This window comes from Sparus aurata, chromosome 8 (genome assembly GCF_900880675.1).
Source record: "Sparus aurata chromosome 8, fSpaAur1.1, whole genome shotgun sequence".
Taxonomy (NCBI): domain Eukaryota; kingdom Metazoa; phylum Chordata; class Actinopteri; order Spariformes; family Sparidae; genus Sparus; species Sparus aurata.
The window spans coordinates 28,272,052-28,297,478 of NC_044194.1; the positions used below are offsets into that span (position 1 = coordinate 28,272,052).

General features: G+C 44.4%; 1 protein-coding gene across 4 annotated transcripts in view; it reads right to left on the reverse strand.

The window, feature by feature from the left end:
* Positions 1 to 25,217, reverse strand: part of LOC115587369 (polypeptide N-acetylgalactosaminyltransferase 18-like) — a 182,659-nt gene extending 157,442 nt beyond the window's left edge. For all 4 annotated transcript variants that reach the window (XR_003985029.1, XM_030427205.1, XM_030427204.1 and 1 more), the window contains exon 1: positions 24,644 to 25,217. Coding sequence is in view for 3 of the 4 variants with exons in the window: in XM_030427205.1 (XP_030283065.1) it covers positions 24,644 to 24,905 (262 nt within the window). In the remaining variant the exon portion in view is untranslated. The remainder of the gene's footprint in view (positions 1 to 24,643) is intronic.
* Between the last annotated feature and the right edge of the window lie 210 nt (positions 25,218 to 25,427).

Below are 25,427 nucleotides of genomic sequence, written 5' to 3' on the forward strand. Positions count from 1 at the left end.
ACTCAGATTCCAAGGGTGAGAGAAAGTGTGTGTGTGTGTGTGTGTGTGAGAGAGAGAGAGAGAGGGAGAGAGCAGTGTTCTGTAATCTGCTCTTGGGATCCTTGGGGAAGCGGAATTGCACCACCTGATTATCTCCGAGCCTGAGCATCAACAAGAAAGGTAATTCTCCAGAGACAGATTGAAAGTCGTTCTCCCACTCTCTCTTTATTTCAATTTCTCCGTTCTCCTTCTATTCTCTTTATCTCCTGTCTCCATCACTCTGGCACACGCACACACCCAATGCCCTCTGCACACACACGCACACACACACACACACATGCACACACATGCACACACACTTCCACTCCTGTCTATACCGGCACCTTTTCTTCCCGCACCCCTCGTTCTCTCGCTCGGTTTATCCTCCCTGCGTCCCTTGTGTTTTCCCTCTTCCACTCCTTCTTCCTCTGCTCTTTCATCATTCTATTTGAAAGGCCGGGTGGCTTTTGACGATGATTGCTTCTGAGATTTTTCTGTCATCATGAAATATTTCTGCAATCTCCGCTGCCATTTCACTCCCTCCGACTGCTTGCAGGTCGGCATTAAGAGGAAACAGACGGAATCGCTCTCAACAGGTAAGAGAGGGGTAAGTGTTTTCTAATGCTTGTTCTATTTATGAAATCCTACTTTGTAAAGCCGCCAATCAACCCCCCCCCCGAGTAAGCAAACCCGTTCGGTGTTGCGCTCTGACCTTGAGCGGAATTCAATTTCACGTCCCCTTTCCGAAAAGTTGCAGCGGATCCAAACCCGCGTGTGTGGAGAGATTGCATTGTCGCCTTTCAAGTGACTGACAGCTCGTCCCCGGCCGGAAATGGGCGAAGCGGCACGGAGCGGCAACAATAGCCTTAACATAGCCGCACCTCGCTTCATTTCAGTTCCATCATGTTCAATCATCCCCGCTGATCAAGAAGTGAAATTTTCTGGGAAAAGTGGGCGACAATCTGTTCTGCTTAAGCCGTCTGTGGAAAAAAGAGCATTCATAATTCGGCTCCAGGAAGGAGGAAGGAAAACTTTTTTTTCCACCGCAGGATGGACCGCGCTCGGTACGTGTTCCCTGGAACGGCCTGTGTGCCGTTTAGAAACCATAAAGCGTGACGATCTAATGAGATGCAACACACTGTTAACATGTTTTTCATTTCCTGATAATGCAGTTGTGTAATAGGTAATGAGATATGAGTCAGCTTTGGGAAAACTTAACTACAGCCTCAGAGGGGGGGTCTCAAATGCTTTTTAGTAATTAGATCAATTACGTTCCATTCATTTGGAAGACACGAGGCGTGGGAGGTATACCGGCTTCATCACCGCCACCTGTGTGCCATTCTGCCACAATACTGTAATTGCACCACCCTCATTACAGCGTTCAATGTTTCGGCATATTGAAGTTTGTGCTGCAGCTAGAGGGCTAAACACGCACTCACAGTACCAGGGTTACATCTAGTAACTACCGCTCCCCTCACCCATACAGACTTCAGTCACACAGGCATGTGGAGGATAAACTAAGCACCCCGATTTCAGCGTCGTTGTCTCCAAGAACCAACACAGACATCTTCATCTGCTCCCGCTGCTTCCTCCCCGAGGGCCAGCAGCATAAAAAGCGGGATGCGCTTTAAAACTTGAGCTCAAAATGGATCGTTGCCGGGTTCAAACTTGGAATCTGTGAGTTTTTTTTGCCATTGTGGAAGATTCAACAGAAATTATGCGAACGTTAAGCCTCATCTAACCACAGCGGTAGGTTGGATGTGGAAACGGTTTTATTCTTCCATGTTGCTCTTTATGAAACTTAAGATTGCAACACAGGCTCAGCTGGCTCTGTTGTTAATGTTGCACGAAAGCTCCTTCTGCTGTGTGTGTGTGTGTGTGTGTGTGTGTGTTGCTGCTGAATGTAAATGTGGATAGACAAGCCCTGTGGTACACTGACTGATGTTCTTACTTACATAAATATTCTCTCCCAGGTTTTTCTCAAAATAAATGCTGTTGTGATGTAACTCTGACAATGACTCACATTTAATTCACAAATTAACTCACATTATGTGACAAGCTAGTCCTCCCAAAACACATATAAGCCATGTAAGATCATTGTTATTTATCATTGCTTTTTTTTAGGCCAAACATACACGCTTGTTTACTATTTTCCTTTTTATATATACTCGATTCACAACAAACCTTGTATACTTTAAACATTTTCTGCCAGTAGCATATCTTTAACTTTTAAGAAATCCAAAATAGTTCCTCGGAGCTCTGTCTGGACTGTTGTTTATCACCATAAGAAATAGTAAAGTACACAGGTTTTAATTTTCTAATCATTTCCTTGCATATGCATTTTATGTGCATATGATTATGTTTTTACACCATAGAATCAATTTGGGAAAGGCAAGCTATTGTGACTGACGTAAGACGTCACATTAAAACCAGAGGGTGCACTGACTGAGTCCTGCTGCTAATTTCTGGTTTAGCGCCCAACTAACTAGAATAGAGATAACAATTATTTCTTCTAGATATTATAGGGGAAGATGGCTCAAATGATGGGTTGTGATGCTCAACAAATATTTTATAATCTAAGTTTATGGGAAAAAAGTATCTTTGGGCCCCAGTGCATCATGTGACGTTGTAATTACACAGTTTGGCCACTGCAAATGGTGGCACTCTTCCTGGGGTCTTCTGTCTGATGAGGGCTGGGGTTTTTCTTTCTTTTATAAACACCAACCATGTTCCCTGCACGTGAAAACATCTGTAATTGAACAGCATTTAACGGTACCTTCCTCTCTATTTAATGCTCTCTTTCTCAGCTCTGCCCATTTCTTCGCCACATCGTGGTCACTTCACTCCACACACTGACTGAACGTCTTTGTGGATTTGTATGCGAGCGTTAACCTGTGCCAGGTTGGTAACGTAGAGAGGAGCGAGGGGATTGCTAACTGCGAAACAGACAGGAAGTTCGTTAAAACGACGCTTGTAGCAGTGAAGACAGACACCGATCATACCATCAGGTAAAACGCAGGAGCAGGGGCAGCGTTGATTTACACATTTCTTTTAGAATCTATAATGTTGGCTTAACACTCCTGGCCAATCAGCTCCAGACTGCCAATACGAGCCTGACGTGTTATAATCTCATTTGTGTTCCAGTGAGTTGGTCGCAGTCTGAATGTATCTGGTAAACTTGTTTGTATTGTGCTGACAAAGAATAGAGTTTTTCTTTTAAATCAAATTAACCACAGGTGTTCAAACTAAAATATTGTTTATTGCAAACGCAGCAGTATGAATAAAACTGACTTGACGATGGAGTTCTGAATGAAGCAGATAAAAGGAGCTGAAACCTCGCTGACTTGCTCTCTGTGTCCTTTCTAAACAAGCAGTACTGAGGCTGTCTAATATAATCACCATGATATACTGAACATAACCAGCAGCGCTAACGAGGTCGTTCATTAAGCTAATTAATGCACTAATTAGAAAATGTTTCTCTGTCTGCACATAACTCATGGGTGGTATTTAGATGAGCTCCATAACCTAAAGTACTGAGGAGTTGCTGTAGCCTCGTGGAAATGAGTGTTTCCTCGTTAAAATCTGATGCAGGAAGTGGACCTGGAGTCCAGTGAGCAAAACACAGACACGGGCTCAGATATGATCGGGACAGAAGAGGAAGTGCTCAGTGAAACGCTCCTCCCTGGAAAAGGATGGTGAGTCTAGACACGCTGTAAAAGGCTGAACTGAGAGAGCCTCCCTGGCCTCGCTGTCCCGGCAGTCTGTCTGGCTGAGCAGCAGCTGCTTTGTAGCACTGAAAGCTCTCCACATTAGAACAGAACAGCCTGAGGGCACGGAGCACTTTACCGTGAGCGAGTCAACACCTGTGGGAGATCTGCTTAAGACACGTTTCCTGATAGAACATACACCGATGTACGGTTACACCACAGTGACAGACTATAACTACGACTAATCACCAGAGGTAAATTATATAAGTCAAAATAAATAGCCAAATAATATTGATTACAGAGTATACATAACGAGTAATTATTTCTGGGCCAGGGTCATGATCGAAGCTGTGATCATTTGGATAGAGACTCCAGATCTGCGTGAATATATTAACAAGGCGTGTAAAGTTGAATCTATACATTATAGAACACCAATAAAAGAGTCGGAAAGACACAACGACTGATCCAAATTCTGCAATAAATTTGGAAAAAGATCATCTATCTAGTCTTTCTAGCTCGCTATGCACCCAAACTGTGTGCCGCCTTATTTGATTTCCACTGAAAGAAGTGTTGTTGACTACTGTTTACTGTACAGTGCTGCCATCAAAAACATACAACTGCATCATAAAATCAGCCCGAGACAGAAGAGATCTTGTGTGTGCTGACAGTTACGATTCCAAGCTGAGCAGTCAACACAAGCAGCGTTGCTCAAAAACACTCGCTAGAAGTCAAGCATTCATTTTGTTAAGGTATATGGTATATAACATGGTATGGTATGGTTTGGTAAAGGTAACATTACCCAAATAATAACAAACCCACTACAGAGACATTGTATATTTAAAGTTATTACGTTTTAAGATTTAATTGAGCTTTTTAGCTGCCAACGTGGCGAAGGGTGGGATGAGGGGTATTTCTTTGGTTGCAATCTGCAACCTCAGCACTAGATACCACTAAATCCTACACACTGGTCCTTTAACTGTTCATCTAGTCCCATCATGAGGTCATATTTAAAAAATGTTTCCAATAGGTGTGTTTTGAGCAAACCATAAACCATCAATTACCATCAGAAACAATTAAGTACGTTAGTAGCGGCACACCTGTGGTTCACGTGCTTTATGTTTGATTTGAAGAATAAAGAATTAGGGTCTCTGTGATTTTGTCTGCGTGTATGTACACTCATACTGGAATATCAACAGAGTCAATACCACAGAAATGTTGCTGAATTTGTCTGTGCTGGCTTCTACTGGAACCTGTGGAGTAAGAGGTCTCTGTTAGCCAACCAGCAGCCTCCAGCTAGATAGCCACTCCCCTGCAGGGGCTTGTGGAGCGGCTCAATTACGAAAACTTTGGAGACATTACTTGATTTGAATTCAAATTTTGCAACATTGCCCACATTTGAAACCTACACGGGCGATGTCTTGCCTAAAATATCGTCAGAAGTTAAGTTTGTGATGAAATAGCATATTTTAAATAAACGGTGCTTGAGCCCTCAGGCCAGTCTGAAGTACGGTGATTGCAGATTATTTTGCAATTCTGAACGGAGCCTGTTTGACTCGTTTTTAATAAAGAAGTTAATCAACATTAAATCACAGTGTGTTGAATCATTCCATAAACTAATTCTATCAGTAAATAACTCTGTTTTTTATTTTATTGGACTGTGGTCTGTGTTCTTGGCTAGGTATTAAATAATCCTCAGGAGATACACAGCCCTAATAATTACACAAACTAATTTCAACAGGCGTTTTTAAGAAACACCGCCTGTCTTTGTACGAAAATAAATTGCCTTGAGCTGAGAGCAGCGCTTTATTTCTACCTCTAACTCTGACACCGGTGAACAAATGCTGATGTTGATATAAAAAACTTAAATCCAGTCACAGTAATCCACTTTTAAAATACAAATAAAGCAGTTTGACTTTCTCGGACGGAGCTGTTTTCGATAAGAGAGGAAGAGCTGAATTCATTTTAAAAATCTGTGGAGCATCGTCCTGTCCTGCTACTCCGCACACAAATCTTAAGCCTCCTCCGACAGGCTCAGACTCCAGCCCCAATAAAGATATGAGCTGCACGCAGAAAGATCGGGCTGTTGGGATTCATCCTTCAGGCCAGAGGCATTCAATAATCAAATGCTTCTTTGAAAGTTGACGGCACAGAGAAGGCTGGGGGGATCTGACAGAGGGGAGGGTTTGCTCAACAGCCTTTCGGGGGACTGAAAGCTGCTGCGGGCCTCAGATGGCAAAGAGCAACAGCGGGCGGTGAGCTCACACATCTTAGATAATCTTTCGAAAGCGAAAGGCAAGTGTCTCCAGTCTGAGGGGAAAAAAAAAAAAAAAAGCCTTCTGCATTTGTGGCATGTATTGCGGAGCTCTGAATGTGAGAGCTCTTCTGTTTGGTGGAGATTATCCCACTCAGGCGTGTTGGAGGGCTGCGGTGGGACGGCTCTGTGGGATGAGCTCAGGTGCGTCTTCAGATTGCTCGAGGAGAAATCAATGCCATTCAAATCTGGGTCGGGGCCAGCAGCTGACTCTGTTCGCTCCCGCTCATTGTGAGCCTCACGTGGTTTCCTATAGCGTGTTCGACTGCAGTGACTCACAAAATAACACAGGTTTATAATGAAGTTATTTTAATAAGTTGAGCCTCGGTGGGTGTTTTTCCCACATATGCAGCTTTAATATCAATCCGGTAACGGATCCATGTTGGCAAGAACTCGTGTTAGTCTGTTATCACACGCACGCACTCAGGTAATTGATGAACAGTGATCAAGATGGAAAAATGACAGTATGGCTTGAACACAAGTGCGGCTGGACAGGAAACGCAAGCTGTCAAAAGACCGTTCGGGTTGTAAATGAAGCGTTTAGCCAGAGGATCACAACCACTTTTTTTCAAGGTCAGAGTGAGAGCGAGCGCTCAGAACACGGCAGTTACAATCGCTGATGGCAGAGAAACGCTTGCTCGCTATTGGCGTCACCATCACTGGATTTTTGAGGCTGAAACTGAAACTTGCAGGAGAGAAATCTGTTCACCGATCCATGTTGGATATGTACGTACAGATTCCTTAGGCAGTAAACTTGATTCTGATTCATGTAACAAAACACAGGCTGCTGGCGAACGCATCACAGACAGCAACTGTGGCACAAATTCAAAATTGTCCGCAAACGTCGCTTTAAGGCCCCGAACATGACCGGCGATGACTCATGAGTTCATGTCCAACCAGAGACCAGTGTATCATTCCATCTGTCTCACCCATCATGTCCTTCCCTCTCTCTATTAGACTGGACTGTGCTGTTTCTACTTTGCCAGCCAAATAGGTGCGCAAGAGACAAAGAACCACATGTAAAAAGCACTAGTTAACTCATCACAGCACTACTCCATTCATGTCCTCTGCCAAAACACACACACGTTCAGTCAGCGCGTGTTGCTGCCGAGTTGTTTCTTCTCTATATCTTTCATCTCTCTTTTCTAACGGCCAAAATGACTCGCAGACATAACGCTTTCGGAACAGCAGCGAGTGATGAGCATGATCACAGTGGCAACTGCATTAAAAAAGGGAGCAAATTACATAGGAAGTATATTTTTGGTAAGCTTTCATCATTAGAAAAAGCACTGTAGCCATGTTTACCATCATCTGTTTTGTTGGCTACATTGACAGACATGTGGATAAATGAAAGAAAGACTTTATTAGTTTGAGGTTCGCTCTTATCCTCATCTCATTATTTGTTATTTCTCATGTTTCTTGCAACACATCCCTTCATCATAATGTCGCAGTTGATTAGGTTTAGGAAAACTTTGTGGTGTAGGTTAAAATGACTACATCAATGATGCACATTCAGTTTCGGACGTTAGTGACGTAGCTGAACTACAATAGTGAGTTAAAATGACTTAGTGGTCTCCTTGATCAAAGTCCTGTGGCTGTTTAATCCCAACCATCCACCTCATGACCTAAGCATGCTAATTTGCCGCTCTTTATACTACTTCGCCTGACTCCCCCCTTTACTGCTGTAATAATAACTACAGCCACTAGAGTTAAAACAAACATCCATATGGTCATATGAAGCCGCTTTCACAGTCAACCTACTTGGCCGACTTCCTGATGAAGACGTCTGGTTTCTCGCACCTCCTTTTAGCAACATTAACGTGTTTCCAGAACATAGACATTTACTTTTATAGTACAATGTTGTCAATGTTGGAATACATGAATAACATCGTGTTTTAATTATAACAGCAGAGAATATTGACATTTGGCTGTTACATTTCGAAAAAAAAACTAAGAACTAAAAACAACATGGACTAATAGCTTTAGCATCTACATAGCCACAGAATGGCAAAAGAGAAAAAGTAATTAAATAAAAATGTATATTTAGCAAGTGGTATTTGAGGCTCGACGTACTCCGGTGGTGACTCAGTGACAGTGAATGTAAAGAACTCTGTTAGTCTATATAAATATATACTATCTATCTATCTATCTATCTATCTCCAACAAGTCGGCATTCACACTGGTGGCAGAAGCTAACATGTAAGGCGCCGCCTGCTCATCAAGAGCAAGAACCATCCATACGCACTCACGCAATCACCGTGGGCAATTGGGGGTTCAGTATCGTGCCAAAGGGTACTTGGACATGTTGACTTCACGGGCCAGAAATGGAATCACGGAACTTAAAATTGATTGGCGACCACTCAACTGCCTGAGTGAGCCGAAGCATTTCGAGCAGGAGATGTGATAAAACGTGGCCTTGATATACATGTGTTTTTCTCTCGATGTCTGATCCGGGGGCTCCATAGGCATCCTCTTCTTTTAGCTTAAATGAATACAGCTCTTAGGATTTCATTAGTGCTGCATTAAAGAGCAACTTAACGTGCCCTTAAAATAATGTCTCCTCTTGCTGCGGCGACTCTAAAACAGCGACACATTTTTTCATCAACCCACTATGAAGCTTTCCAGCTTGAGCGAGGTGAATTATGTAGGAACAGTTATTTATTCATGTTATATATCCTTGCTTGTATGTAATGTAGACATCAACAGCTGGATGTACTGTAGGTCTCATCACGCTGAGCTGCTGCGTGATCAGCAAAGTCCAGGTCATCTCGACGGGGCAACAGGAGCCTAAGCTAGCGGAGAAGAGCCTCAGGGCAGAGATTACTTCCACTTGTTCGGTACAACTTGTAGAAATGTGAACAACAGCGGAGTACGAGCTAAACATCCAAATGATTTAGGAGTTTTCCCCTTGACCTTGATGCTACCCTGCTCCCACAAGGAGGCAATACCGCGAGTGACCCGAAGCTATTTAGCTGGAGGCTAATGGCTGTATATCTTCCTCCTGTCTGCAGCAGCGCAGTCAGCACGCATTATATCACCCAGAGCCAACATGACAGATTCAGGGGACCCGAGGTAACGGCGAACAACACAGACGGACTCATCCGCCGGTAAATCCCGCGTACCGACAACACACCGTCATTCCGCAGTGGCCTGATTGTGACTGGCACGCAGGAAGCCGAGTATCACAACAAATCAATCAGTGCACTGTCACTCCAGCGGAGCCACAGAACAAAACAAAAAAGCGCGAGGAAGCCGCGTCCACACTCCTGCAGAGGAGTTTACATTAAGCCTGAAGGGATTGTAGAGCAGACACCTCTGACGCTGCTGTCGGCTGCTCGACAGACACTGAGTGACAGTGACAGATGTGCTCACCGAGGTCCGTGACGGAGTCGTATAAAGAAAGACCTGCTCTGCTCACCTCTGCTACTAATTGATGATTTAAAAAAAAAGGGATTTGGCGAACGATGCAGGCAGTTCATGAAAGCGCTGGTGCTTGCTGTTCTGACTGCTGTGGGCGTGAAAAATGCAACGGAGTTCTCGGCTAAAATATGTATTTAGACCTTTCAATGTAAATATAAAATGTTTACCAACTGCTGCATTAGGCGTGATCCTCACCCTCTCTATCTTCTGCCCCCCCCCCCCCGCTTGGTTGTGTATTTGCACTAAACGAATACAGATTGTTTTATTGATTGGTTGATTGACCAAGTCGGACTGTTGTAATTTCCCGGGAAAAGGTGCAGCGCTTAAAAAAGTAGAGAGAGAGACGCACAACAACAGAACTGAGCTTAAAGCACAGAAGATGAAGATGAAGACAAGAATCCACGGATTACTGCTTCATCGAGTAAAAAGTCTGAGTGTTTTCCATGTTTCCTCCCTCCAGAGAAGGCAGCACAGCGCTGTTTCTGTGCAGGTCAGCCTGAGGGAGAGACATCAGTGTCCAATTCAGTCACAAGAGGTGAGCAGTGACCAGAGGCAGATTTTTCCCATGGTACATTTGGGGTCCAGCAGACCCCTGATGTTTTAGAAACAGAAAAAGAACCCTTCACAAAATTAATCTTGGGGAAAACAACAGAGTGCTTTGCGGGCGTGTTGGTGGCTCAGCGGCTGCAGACGCCTGTCACTTTATCTTGGCTGTCTCACAGCAGCCCTGCCACTCTGCGTGACCTGACGGAGCACTGCTCACTACAGCTGCTCTGTTTGGATTTCACTCTCCAGTTTCAAGCTGTCACTTCATCTGGGTGTCCTACATGTGACACCGGATTTATTTATTTATTTATTTTCTATTTCAGCAAATAAAGCCACAGTTTTGTTCTTCCAACTACAATCATGGGCTGCAAGCTGGGACATGTTCGGTCACAATAGCTCCCCGCCCTTCTTATTATTTTTCTCTCCCAGCTGTATTTGTTTGTGATGAGCTTACAACAAAAGCTCTGTGAGCGAAAAATGAGCATGCTAACTGCTTGCTAACAGTAGCACGCAAAGCTAATCATTAACTCAGGAGACGTATTTGTTCCACCAACTTCTGTCTGTTTGCAATCGATTGTTTTTTTTTGTACACTTTTTGTTTTTATTTAACATAAATAACCAAAGTTGAAGTTGAAATGAGTAATAAAGATATATCCATCTACATGAGATGTGACTGAAGTAGATAAGAGATGAGCTATAAAAACAGGTTCATTTTTAACAACTAGGTGTAATGTCTTAAAATAACGTTAATGTGTAAAACCCACAGAGGGCGTGAAGCCTCAGGGTCGGTACTCCGACTTTCCATCAGTGCGACTTGGACGACTCTAGTTAGCGCTCAGAAAGTTGCCTGCATTTCCCTCGGCTCTCTGTGACAAGTTTATCCCGACGTGGAGGGAAATCTGACTGTGTGTGGAGGTCCTCCCCGAGAGCTGGAAGCTGGTATTTAGCTGCGGGGCAGCAGAAGTGAAGGCACAGCTCCAGTCTGGGGAGCTGAAAGTGAATCCTAAATGATGTTAGCAGGAAGGGAAGGACGGTAACTGCAGCAAAATTAGGAACAGCAGGGGGCAGTGGATGAAAGATGAATTATGTGAAAAGTTCCACGTCTGGCAGACAGAACAGAATCTTAGCGTGTGATTGTACCACAGTGATATTAATTTATGTCACTTGATGAAGTTCCTTCAGTGACTTCACGGCATATCAATGGGTTAAACTTTGGGGGGGAAAAAAAAACAGTGCACTGAAATTCAAACACAGCAATAGCTGTTCCCAGTTTGACCAGTGAGCGACAGATAACTACTGGCTGTGGGGAGATTACACAGATAAATATACCTCAGTGCTGCATGCCTGTCAGCTTCATCACTTCCCACATCAACACAACACTTCAGCTTATTTATAAAAAACACAAACTGTTCACTGTTGACACATACACTCATGTGTTTTTCACTCTATTCTCCCAAAAATGTCAGGACAATCAAACAAGCTTGTGTGCACACTTCTGTCACCCGACTACTGAGCAGTGTTTTTCTTACTTGGTCCCAGTTTTATTTGTGTCACTCGCAGGTAATGCAATACGTATTCCTGTGCTGGTGCTGGATCTTGCTGATGCAGAAGAGGGAGGATGAAGATGACTGCTGGGTACCACCCAAAGAAAGCTGAACGTCTGAAAAGAATTTCAAATATTGCAACAAAGTTTTGACACTGAGGGAAGCTGGAGTTGAGACATAAGGAGAAAATGCGATAAGGTGCCATGGAAACAGATTCATCGAATAAATAACGACACACACTAAGCGTGTGCATTAAAGATATAATATGTACAAATTTTTAGCATTAAAATGTCAAAAAACAACTAGACTGTTCTCATATATTCTCTACAATGTGTGTTTTTAAAGGGTGTGTCCACCATCTGCAAAGCCAGTTTGGACAAGAGATCATTTATGTCTATCCACATTACTAGCTCAAGTGTTTATTCACTCCAAATGGCAACCTTACTGTGAATTAGCCGTAAGCTAGTGAGCAACAGGGTGCACCGAGGGTGTGTGTGTCTTTGTGAGTGTGTGAGCTTGAACTCAGGTCGACCTCTCACGTCAGATTCCAGCTCCCTCTCTTCTTGCTCCCCTCTCCTCTCTACAGTGTTCGGTTCATGATGCAAAGTGCATTTCCCCTCCAGCTCCAGTCAGCAGTAAACATTACAGAGCATAAACACCTGATAAACCAGGGCATCTAAAGGAGTGAGGATAAATCCACTCTTAAACCCCAGAAGTTCAAAAAGTAATCTCTGAGCTCTCCCTTTGTCGGTTGACTTTGACAGATCAGTGGAGAATCTGATGCCACTCTGGGTGTTTATTCCTCCAGAGCTGCCTGGCTCTCTCCACACAACACAAATGACATGTTGTGAAGCTTCCGCTTTACTGGAAAAACCAAAAAAAAAGTCTCATTTGAAAAACATTACTGTGTGGAGCCATGAGGAGACTGTGACCTCCCTCAAGTTAACATATGAAACAAACATAAATGCCATATTTCCTTTATCATGTTCCCTACATTTTCCCGTCCGTTTGAGGTTTAATTTCTTTACAATTTGAGCGCATAATTAAGTTATCTGTCAAAAATTATAAAACACTGTTTCACAAAGCACATAAAAGATTATAAAAAGACCAAGACACGCTGGATTGGGGCTTCAAAAAACACCCAGACTGAACTGTTGACAGGAGCAACGTTCAGTCTTGTAATTAATGAGATAAATGAGTTTAATCCTTTGACAGCCCTGAAGAAAACACAGATGAGCTGCTGACTATGTACGTGACTGCCTGTAGGTAAGCAGCAATATTTCATCTTGATTTAGTAAAAAGTTAAAGAAGAACAAATGTAGTTCAATATTTCACACAATTACACAATGTGCACTGTAGTAGAACTTGGAGGAGCAGTGGGAAGCTGACGTCTGGTGCCCAGGGAAAAAGTTCAGATCTGAGAAAGTGCCTTGGTCAAGGGCGCTGACCGGAGATTGAACCTAGACCATGAACCCAGGACATTCTTGCGCACCACTGCACCAGCGTCCTGCCCCGAGTTTAATTTACAATATGGCGTTAAGTCTTCATTCTCCATTCTCCACAACAGTTTTGGCGTCCCTGTTTATGTTCCTGCGGCTCGCCCATGCCTAAGACCCGCAACTTTCAGAAGAGACCTGGCAACAAACGTGTCAGGAGTTTTATACAGCCCAACCGGATGACAACTTTATGAGGCTCACCGCCTGCGATAGTCTTCAGCGAGCCTCACTGGAGGAACACATCTGTGGGGCAGCGCCTAGCAAAGTCTCCCTGCGGTGTCACAAGGCAGCCTCAGGGAACTACACCGTGGGATTTAGAGGACGATGAGTGACAGGGGCAACTTCGCTAAGTGTTGGATTTCGTGTTGGACACATGGCGTGTAAAATGTTAACAGGCTCAGTCGTGCAGCGCGCCACCTTGAGAAAGTAATCTCCCACGGATGATGACACGTATGCCGCCAGACAAAGTGTAGCGGGGAACGTGGTGTGTTAGTGCAAAATGCGGGGAACTTCGCAGCACATGTCTTCAGAAAGGCCCAGCACATACACATTAGTCCTTACACAATTCCTGAATGAGACAGGTGTATGCATGAGTGGCTGGATGAGCAGCTTGTACTTTACTGAGTTTTGGGAGTTAGAAGAGATGTGTGTTTGTCACCAGACACGGCACAGAGTCTCCGTAGAGAGGGCTGAGTTCATTATGACTCTCGTGTGTGTGTGTGTGCGTGTGTGTGTGTCTGTTCATGTGTGAAAAGTGACAGGGTGGATATTGACCGCCACGAGCACAGTTCCCTCTTAATGAAGCACAGTGCTGGCAGCTCTCACAGGACCATCACAGAGCTCCGAGGCCTGCTTTGCATTTCCAAAGTACCTGCACTTATGGACTCATTATGTGTTTAACATGGACGACTGAAAAGAGGAGTTCATTTAAAAAGAAGGACTGACTCGTCCTGTGTGGGCGCTCACTGCAAAGCTACCAAAATAGGTTACAAAAGAAGAAACTCAATGTGGCACACTTTGCGTTTTTTTTTTTTTTTTTTCTTTCAGTTGACCATCTTTTGATATAAATTCATATCAGTTTAAAAATATAATATGTTGAAATTCTGCATTAAAATGCCTAAAAACAAATGTCGTGTACTTATATTATCCCAAATGTTTCCAACAATGTTCAAATCCAGAGAAACCCACAAGTTTACTCAAAGCAACAACGTGTTTCATTAGGTCGCCGTCACCAGCTCCGCGTCAGGTAAGTCAGCAAACAAGACTAAACTTGAAGTGAATAAAACTTCAGCACTACCTCGCCTGTCTGTAACGCTCAGGCAGTAAAGTACATTTCCAAGCCAGCTCAACGTTACGGTAACGTGACATAAACACGAGGTCCCTTCAGCAGGTTGCTGCTGCAGTCAGGCTGATAAAAAGGAGGGAAGAAAAATCCATCCTTTTTAATCCCAAAAGGTAAAACGTCATCTCTGAGCTCTCCTCCCATCAGTAAATGACTCCAGATCAGAGCAGAGACAAGTCACATAATGTTTTGTTTCTGAATGTGATGTGAAGGGGGCATGTTAAAGCTAAAATTGGGCGTTAAGTTGCTCTTTAGCTTTCCTGATTTCAAAAGTTCACCAATTTGACAGTGTTCCAGTGCTGAACTTACTCCGCGATTACAAGATAACATCTGAACTGGAGACGGACTTCTGGCTGCTGAACGACAAACATTTGATCCAACACACTGATTCAGTGTGACCAACCGAGCAAGCAGGATGAATTTGGGCAGCTTTTGTCACAACCTGATGATGGTTAAATTGCAGGTGCTCACAAGCTGGAGTGGGCAAATTAACCTTTAAGTGCATAATCTCAGACCGTCAGGCTCTGTTGCCTTAAATGGGCTTCGACACAATCTGAACTGAAACTCAAAAGGTAGCAAATGAGAGTTTGAAAAGGTTTGTGATGACTAAGAACACGTAACACAAATAACAGCATCTGTGCTGTGCAAGCGGCATCCACAAAGACTCTTCGGGGACAATGTAATGCATTGTTTTACCAAGATAATACAAAATGTATTTACTGAGCCAAAATGCCAGGAGGCTTAGAATGTGGCTCCTGCTGATACGTTTCTGATCATCTTACACTCGAGATCAAATTGTGCAACCCCAAAACTGTGGTACTGTTGTTTTTGTGCATAAATATACAGCTTACGATAAAAGCGGAAAAGCATTCAAGCCGTTCGCAGTTTCTTGACTTTAAAGCAAAAGAATGGTTTCCAATACCGGCCCAAATAAAAGATAAAGAGTTTAATAAAAGCGTATCCAAAGTGTACACAGTCTGCGTTGATTAAATAACCGATGCTGTTGTTTGAGACGGCCTCACGATGCCAGAACTACATTTCAAAGTCGATGTGTCTCCCGCGCGAACACGAGTTACCTCGCGTGACAGCCGACATTTTTCCACACAAGCGGATCTCACTTAACGAGATGCCGGCAGTTCAGAGCCACGTCCCTGGAAAACCAACAGAGCCGTCCAGTCTGGTTTTCAGTGCCACGGAGAAACAAACGCCTGTCTGATTCCATCTCGTCCTCCAGTCTTTCATCTTGTTTTTCTTGCTTTGGGAAAAAAAAAAAAAAAAAAATGTATGTCCAGTGCAGCATTGTACGGTTTGTTATGAAAACAAAACAAAAAAACCCATTTCATTTATGTAGGGTTCTGATGAAAGTGATACCGATGTGAAGAGTGCGTGCATCTTATTCATGTGGAGGCTCTCACTCCAATCTGATACACATCTCTGTGGACTTTAGCAGAACAGCTGCTATTACATTACCCAGCCGGCTGTACTTATCTGAAGTGTGCATACCTGTCTATTTACTGCTGAATCACTCTGTCTTGGCTTTATGTTTGACTGCGCTTGCAATAAATCCACTCTGTGTGATACTGTTAGGATTGCGGGAGATAAAAGAACACTGACGGGCTGGTCTGAAATTACAACCACGTGTTTAGTATCAGTTTCACTAAAAATCACTGTAGACGGGGAAATCATTAAAAGGCCTTCCATCACACTTACTTTTTGCTTTGTCTCAATGTCCCTGACGGCCACCGTACACACTGTACTTTGAGTCAATTAAAGTGAGGCAATGTCTGACTTGCTCCTTCTATGTGTATCACACTGTGAAGCTCTACTAACTAAATATTTTAGATTACAGATGGTAAAGAATGGGCCCGGCCATGGGTGAAGGTAAAGTCTACTAGTCTTAGCAAAGGAGGCAGTGGTTTCTTGCAGCTTGAGGGCAAAATACAGCAAACTGCACAACTTTCAGTTATTTTCTATGAGAAGCAGTGGATCTGTTAGAAGGAGCCCACACGGATGGCCGGCAGTTACGGGCAGGGTGGATAGCAAAGCCAAAATAAGTAAACTATGACCTGGGAGAGATGGGAAAAATAGCAAGTATAACACTTAGGGAAAACCAAGATCAGATTTGAATGTGGATTACAATAAATAACACTTAGACGTGGTGAATTTCCATTATCAGGATGATTGTGAATATCCTCGCAGTAGTCATTTTAAAGCTGTCTAGCTCAAAAACGTAAGATCCTACACTGATTTCCTGATTTGTTTCGAGTTGCCACAAGGAGAAGCCCTAATCTTTCCGCTTAGTCCATAATCCTAAATTTTGTCACCACGGTGAATCCTCGCCTGCCCATTGTATCCCACACATAAAGAAAACGTCAAATCTGATACGTGGGAAACGCTGTAGATTCCAAGCTAAAGCAGACAGGGAGATGAGATGAGAAGAAGCTGTCCGCCCCCTACACCAACACCTCCAATTTGCACTCCCATCTCTGTGACAACCATCCACCGCTGTTCGCTAAACAGCTTGTTTTTCACTCAAAATGATTTGATTCTTCTCAAAATGTAAGATAAGCTTTTGATGGTCTTATATCGGGATCACATCGTGAATTACACATATTTTCAGCCTGGTTAATCTTCATCGACATGGAGATTTTATGTCCCATGCCCAGACACACTCGGGCATGGCAGAAAGACTGACAGACCTGCAGCAGTGGCAGTGCATTTAAAATAAATAAATAAATATAAATGTAGCGACAGCTGATGGACTCAGCATGGCTGCCTTTTGATTTTACTGTATACACTTTGGGCAACAGCTGACCTGTTTGCTCTGCGCCAAAGGAGTCCAGTTAATAAGGCTACCTCAAGATCACAGTGCCACATCAGAGGATTTACATAATTAATGAGGTTGCCGCTGCCATGCCACGTGCACAAACTCTGCATAGCAATGTGGGGACACCTGTCCTGCTGCTGTGTGGCGGCCAAAAGTTGGAACTCAGGTCAAAAATTACAGTTAAGACTGTGTTGTTGTTTCCTTGTGTGTGAGAAGAGCATCTCCAATCAGTCATTGTTTTAATGCCTGGAAAAGAAACAGGTGTATGATGTAAGAGTTTAGTCTCTGTGGCCCTTCAGTACGTCTAACTGTTCGAATGGTACAGGGTAAAAATCAGTTCAGTCGACGTGACATTTCAACGTAGCTTTGGCTCTTAAAAATGTCTTTTTCGAGGTCATCCGCACTGGGTCAGCTCCCCGCAATTCCCTGATACATAACTTTGTAATCTGCACACTGCTGTCAAGGATCAGGGGAAAGCAGCCACTCAGAGGAGGTGCAACAGAGTCATGGAGCTCTAATCAGAACAAGTTGACACTTCTGGAATTGTGAGCATCACACCTCCTCCATCTCATCATCATCACACCGTGGCTGGCACCTTCCCTTTGAATTTCAGTGGTGTGAAGGAGACGATGCAAGCGAGGGAGGGATTGGGGGGTCTCTAACTATCACAGGAACATGACTCACCCATACTATGGTCATTTCCAGGTACAGGGGTGCACCGATTATCGGCGCTGGACAAATTTTCAGGCCGATATTCAGCATTATTCAGTTATAGGTAGCAGTGGTTTATTGATTTATTGATTTATTTTTGTCAGATTGGCGATAAAATTACGTGATTAATTAAAAAATTTGCTTCTTTGGCTCTGATGCAACATCCTCTCACACAATGTCCCGCCCACAACATTATCCGATTGGTAACACATCATAAATAATAGCCTATAAACACTGAATCATGTGAATCTGTAAAGTGACTAGTAGCTAAATGCATCACATAAATGCAGTGGAGAGGAAGTATGTCAAAATAGGACTTGAGAATAGTACTTCAGTCAAATGTGCTCATCACCTGTTTGAAATTTTGAGCGAAAGAGATAAATTTTTACTCAAATGAATATCGGTAGCAAATGTCGATTTCCAGTCTCCTTGATTTCTAATAATTGGTGTCAGTATCCATCCTGAATATGCCATATGGGTCGACCCCGATTATGTGTCACCTTCATCTCTACGATCGAGCAGTTTTTCAATGTCCGCCTGCATCGGTGGTCTCCCTCTCTACTTGCTCTTCCTCTAAATTGCATTATTTTGTATTATCCTCAGGCATCTCAGAGTGCAACTGGCAGAGAAACCCCAGAGCACGGAGCCAAAGCAGGATCGATTCCTCTCTGCTAACGTCCCGCTGCACCTGTGTGCTACAGTGTCATGGCAGCCTCCACCGGCTGATGCCGGGATGTTTGCAGTGACAGTTTTCTCCACACAATGGTACACAGGCTCTATAGGCAGGCGGCGACATCCACATCAGATCTTACGCCACTGCATCTTTGATGACACACCATGCATGCAACTTACACTGTGACGCACACATAAACACACGCACACACACAGTCTCAGAAGTCCACCCTGCACACCCTCCTCGTCTCCCGCACACTGTCAACACGGATCAACTTACGTTGACTCATAAAGAGACTACTAAAAATAAGATACGTACTTGGCAGGACGGAAACAAACAATGCAGAACCAGGATCAAAACACAGCATCGTATGTGAGGAGACAGATCCTGTGAAGATGTATAAGACTGGCTGAAAGAAAGGATCGCGGCCAAGACTCCAATTTCTCTCTCGCATGCTCCTAATCTTGTGTATCTTACATCGAGGCAGCCCTGCAGTGGGGAAATGAATGGCTGTGAACAAATGTGTTAAAATATGCACGTTTCCATGACCTGAATCTCTTCCTCGCTGAGCCTCGGCCTCGGCGTAGCCAGCAATGTAACGTGGCACCAGCCGGAGGGGCCACCTGACACCTTCACCAGAGGCAGGACTCCTCGTGTCTGCCCAGCTGAAGACATGGAAAATCTGCCCTGAGACTGAACCATGACATGCTGCTCCATGTGGAGGATATTAAAAATGTTCAATTGCAAATAAATGAAATACATAATCATATGAATTGATAAAGTCACACACACACACACACACACACATATATATATAAACAAATAAAATGTGAAATAATTTGAGAAGTTATCAAGAGTTCGCTCATTATTTTGAGTTTCGCTGAAGTACTTTATGTGTAAGAGAAAAGAAGTCTTCAAAGTCTCCACGGACTTCGAGTATCTCGGGATATTAGTCCCTACTGGACTAGTCTGAAACTGTTCCGTATCTTTCCAAGTGTTTGAAAAGTGTTGGGAAAGAAAGAGCTGCTGTGATCACAGTTGTCTAAAATTCAGGCGAGTACAGAGGCAAAAGTCGAAAACATGGAGGGAAGAATACACAAAATCTTCTCAAGCGCAATTCCTGAGGGGGACGCCAGAAGTAGTGCGATAACTCTGCTAACAGACTGCTGCACTGCCAGCCGAGCAAAACTACATCGCATCTCCATCTTCTCTCATTGCCTCAAAGTCAAAAATAGCTGCAAACAGGCCAATGATACTGTGGCTAGCTAACTGTAAGATAACATCAAGAATTGCAATACAGTGCAGTGAAAATGAAGATTGGTGATGATTATAAAAGTGTTTTGTTGTAATCTGTGGGAGCTCATAAAATAATTGCCTTACATAGGCTGGAGTTCAGCCACCAATGTCACACATGTATGCAAGGCTAACAGCGTCGTGTGCTAGCCTGTGGCTGAGCTCGGGGGGATATTTTGGGGTGTGGCCAATCATATTTTTCCTAAGATTGCAGGGTCGTTGTTTTCCTTGTCCTGCCTGGGATGACCACCTGTGCTAGCTACTGAACAGGACAACACTAAACATGCTAACTAACTAGCCAACTAACTAGCTAGGCAGGTTCGTGAGATCAGTTATTAACCAGCATGAACACCATCTGTTACAGCAGCAGTTTATTGGTTATCTTGGCAGCAGCACTTCAACAGTGCAGATGTTTCTCAGAGAACAACACAACTCAACTTTGAGCACAACGCGTATCTTTCTCTTTTGTTGCCGTGGCAAACGGCAGCGAGCGAGCAACCTAGAAACTGTCAAACCTCCTAAAAGAAGCAGATGACCTGCAATACTTAAGGTTAAATGGGCGGGGATTGCTGACATTATTACTACTTAAATAAATGTAAAGGGCCAAAACGCCAAGTGACACAAAACAGAGCTAATGCACTGAGTCAGAGCCTGAGAGCATCCTGACCTTACAAAAGTGCTGAATCAGCCTCCAGTGAATGCAAAGTTCTTTTTTTTTATTTTTTTTTTTTTATCCAAGTACACTTTGAACGTTGCATTATCCTCATTCAGACCTGCATGTCGGCTCCACGGTCTGGTCTTTTTGTATCAGTGACAAAGCATAAACACATAAGCACGTCAGCCCCTGGCTGATAATGTAATCTGGCACCGGCTCCGAGGAGCGAGCGGAGTGGAGGGGAGGAGTGTGCCAAACACTCCGCTGGCTAAATTTACTCACCCGCTGTAACCCTGGAGCCTATGCAGATTCTATTAGCACTTGTGAACTGCTCAGTACACCATCAGCCCGCCATTCTCCATGTTAATGATGAGCTTTGTATCATACCAACAACATGTCTCTGCACAGAGCGAAGTCGCACTCTGAGCAGAGAGAGAGAGAGAATACTGATGGTCTTGTCAATAAGCACAGACAGTAGAGAGGTGAGTAGAAGTCTGCACGGCTTTGCAGTACCACTTTGAAATCCCCGTCCAGAGCGGGAACAGAGTGCCCCCTGTTGCAGGCTGACACTGTGACCAATCAGCTGCTATATTTTACTTCCCTTTATTACCTTTAACAGGTACATCAGTACAAACTATGAAGAGACGTGTGTGTGTGACAGCACTGAAGGTTTGCTTCACCGACTCTATGTGAGCATCATTCATCTACAGCGGCACTCAAAGAGATTCAGATCACTTGTTGAAACCGTGTTAAAAGCTGTGCATATACAGACATTTCCGACCTATGAGGATGAGAAGTTTAATAAGTACACGGAAGGCAAATACTCACAGGCCTGCTGCTGCCTGTTTGATAAATGAAATGTGCATTCATCTGCATGCATTAAAATGCTTTGTATAACATTACTGTTCCAGTATTACTTGTTGAATTGTCTCGAGCATCAGCGCTGGCCCAACAGTGATCCTTATTCATTTCTAAAAAACAAGGTGCTCAAGGTTTATTGTGTTCAAATACAGTATATGATGAGAGGGCTTTATCTTTTTTGTACAAGGAAAACGCAAAAATCTCATGCACAGTTAAGTGTAACCGCGTTAATCTGTGCCCACAAGTAAGCAGCTACGTATCTCTGCAGCTGAAAGGATGTCTTCCCTCTCATCAGTTTTAATTCAGCCTCTCTAATTAACACCGTGTTCTCAACCAGCTCATCTGAAACAGAAAATTAATCCTGGATCAACAGTCTCTCTCTGAGATGTTTGATAAATTACGGCCCTTATCTTTCCAAGGAACGGTGTTATCTTTCGGGCATTAGAGGGAAGCTGCACACTCCAGCGTTAATCATCCTGCCGCTGCAACAGAGCGCGCGTTCCTCCTCAATCCCGCGTTCGCTCGGCTGGCGAGCGGTGTGCTGTCCCATTTAGCGCAGGATAAAGGACGAGTTTGTCCCACTTCTTAATGTGTGTTGACTCACTGATGTACAGCTACGAGGAGGATAATTAAAACATGGCGAGGCCTGGGGGATATTCTCTCAGTCCTGCGTGTGTGTATCACTGCAACATTTTATCAATGAACAACACCATCCACTCCCACTGACAGGAAACACACCAGCACGAGCGCTTATCTGGCGTCGGGAGGAAGAAGTTTGCAAATTCTGATTGAATTGAGAAAGTTTGTCCGACTCTGACCTGAATAACGAAGCTAGACGAATGACCTAATCTGATTTCTTAATTTAGGTTGGTCTTTAAGAGTTGGCCAGAGAGAGCTAGAAATGAGGGCGATGATGCGGAAAACAAATAGTACGTCAAAATGGGACGCAAACTGTCGATGGATCTGATGCTGTAGACACCGCTTGAACGTATTAGCGACCAATTAATATTCACAGCTGAGTGTTTTCACGTCCCCTCAAACGCTGATTGTTACCTGCAATCAGTAACGTTAGCAGTCAGTCACAGTCGGGGGTGCTGAGGGGCCAGTCTATACACTGATGTCGTACAGCAGTAATCGGTGGGACACATGCATGTTTTTCTATTCATTTGAAAGGCCAGGATAACGACATGAACCCGCTCGTTGCAACATTCTGAGAGCGAGATGAAGAGGGAGAGAAATCCTCCAGACTCCCTCATGAAATCGCTCAGTTTAGCGAGTTGTCGAGTTAGGACAAACGTTATGAACTTTGTGAAGCGCTGTCTCGGACAATTTCTCAACTATTTTCACCTTCTTGTGAATCCGGCATTTGGTACAGCCTTCGTTTCAGGAGGTGCTGAGGGGGGGATGCAGCATCCCCCCCTCAGCACCTCCAGCTCCTGCATCCATGCCTGCAATGTTACAATGTTATCTGAATGAGTACTCGTGTTTTGCTGGGATGTACTGTATCTTCTGCTCCTGGCTTCATCTTTTTTTTATCGCTGCTCTTTTTTGAAAAAAACAGACGTCAGACAGACGGAAATTAAGTTATTAAAGTCAGTTATTCAGATTCACAGGTGCTGTGAGGAGGAATCATTTAGAGAAGATTAATGGACTGGAGACTACTTTAATCACCTGTTAACCTTTGTATGAAATGATCAGAGAAATAAAGTTAAATGCCCGTCCAAGCCTCGCCGGCAGAGTCCTTGATGACAACTTGAAACAGCTTGTTCTGTCTGACACACAGGCGTGGTCTTACCATTGAGGCAATGGTAGGCAATTGCCTTGGGCCCCCCCAACCTGCAGGGGCCCCCGACCAGCTGCCCCCTCCCAAACTGGCCATTGTCTTTGTAAATTATAACTGTGTTCTTCTACACTGAAAATAACTAAAAAACAACCAAGAAATGACAAAAAAAATAAATAAATCACGTATTATTTGACCCCCCCTTTCGTACTATAATGGACTATTCCAAGAGTCATCATGACGAAAAGACAAAAGACAGCAGCCAGGAAGTGGAGTGCCGCGGTCGGAGTTCTGGTAAAGCACAAATACCCAAGTGAGTCTAATAGGAGGAAAAAATCGAGAAGAAACTAAAAAGAAAAACACCACAGTACCAAAGTTATCACATTTGTTTACTGTACCGTCACCGGTTGACACGAATGATAACGTTAATGTCGAGGAACACGTCGTTGCAGACTCAGAGCCTGAGGAGCTAGCCCTATGTTGTGGTGAAAATGAGGAGCTACAATCCGTGTTGCCGAGTCTGATAGTGCAGACAAGCCAGTAGAGTTGGTGGAAGAGCTACCAATGACTGATGAAGAGGAAGATGTGCTGGTGATAAGGCCAAACAGCCCCCCTTCTTCTGACCAAATAATAGAAAAAAAATATTATTGGGCATGTTGACACAAATCTGAACCTTAATTCTCACATTTCATTCCCTCTTTATTTAGAGCAAGTACTGACAGGTGCCTTTGGGGTGGCCCTTCCTACTAAATCCGCCACTGCTGACACACAGTCTTCAGGTGAAACATATTCAGCTGAACGTGACGTCAAACAGAGTAAAGAGCAAAAACCTGGCTCTGAGGGGGCTGGAAACAGTGATTTGTGTTCGCTGCTGTCTTAAAAGACAGATCAACGGGGGAAATCGGTGTCAGTGAAACAATGACTTAATTACTGAAGCTTGCAGAGCAAAAAACACTCCTGCAGTGTTCAGAATATTCACAAGGTGAGTTACAGGGGCACTGTGTAGTTTTGAAGAAGAAGAAATTCAAACTACAATATCAATGAGGTAATAACACAAACTAAGAAATCTATTTAAGTGAATAAACACGCTGTTCTCAGAGGAAAATAAGGTCCCCAGAACACACACAAAGGTGGCAGGGTCCGCCACGTATTAAAACAAAGTAAAACAGCATGAAACTGTGTCGTCCTTTAAGGTCAGTTTGAATTTGTTTGCTTAGACATAACAAATCAGACACGGCGGATTAAAACGTCTTCCCTAAAACTACATAATGCACCTTTAAGATAGGCGAGTTGACAGTAAACTCATGTTGATCCTACAGTACTTGTCTCGGGACGCTGGCTCACACCACATCAGACATCATCATCATCATCCTCATCCTCATCCTCATGTAACGCTGCCCCTGACACGTGATGGCTTTCCAACTTTCCCCTACAGCCCCTCGCCCCCGGCTGTGCTGACCTTTGATGTGCTCGTTGACCACGCTCTCCAGCCGGTCCAGCCTCTCGATAATCCTCAGGGTCTCCCCCTTACTGTCCTCCTCCAACTTTCTCTCCGTCTCGCCGCCGCCGCCAGCGCCGCCGCCGCTCTCCGCAACTTTGGGACCCCCGTTGGCCACATAGTTGGTGATCCAGCCGACGTACAGCAGGCACACGATGTTGGTCATGCCGCTCAGGATCACACATGTCGACACCAAAGTTTTAGTTCTCCTTGTGCACAGCATCGCGACATCCCTCCATGGGCTTCCTCGTTTCCCGACGCGCGCTTGGCAGGTGGAGTGGGGCGAAGACGCGCTCGAGAAATGTGTCCAAATTGGAACTGTACGGCGACGCGATGCTGTGGAGTCAGTCCTCCCCTGCGCTCTCTCGTCCCGGCTGAGGCATTGCCAAATCCTCCGTGGGCTTTAAAGGCTTTACCCGGGCCGTGATAATAATATTTCTGATGGCAACACTAAGAAGGAGAGTCCCCCGCTGAGCTGCCGGTGAGTCAAGCTGCGCTCAGCCGCTGCAAAGCTGTCAGAACGCAGCGCTGCAAACCCCCCCACACCCCCCACACCCCCGCCCCGCCCCGACAGCCTGTAGCCCTCACACAGCCCAATAGGAGGGGAGGAGGGCGGGCTCTGCTCCCTTCTGCCGGCCCCCTCACAGCACGGAGTACACGGTGGAGGGTGGAGGGGAGCGGGGCGACGCGAGGAGGCCTGAGTGGAGCCGGCGGTGATGGATGGGAGCGGTGAGGCGGCTGAAAT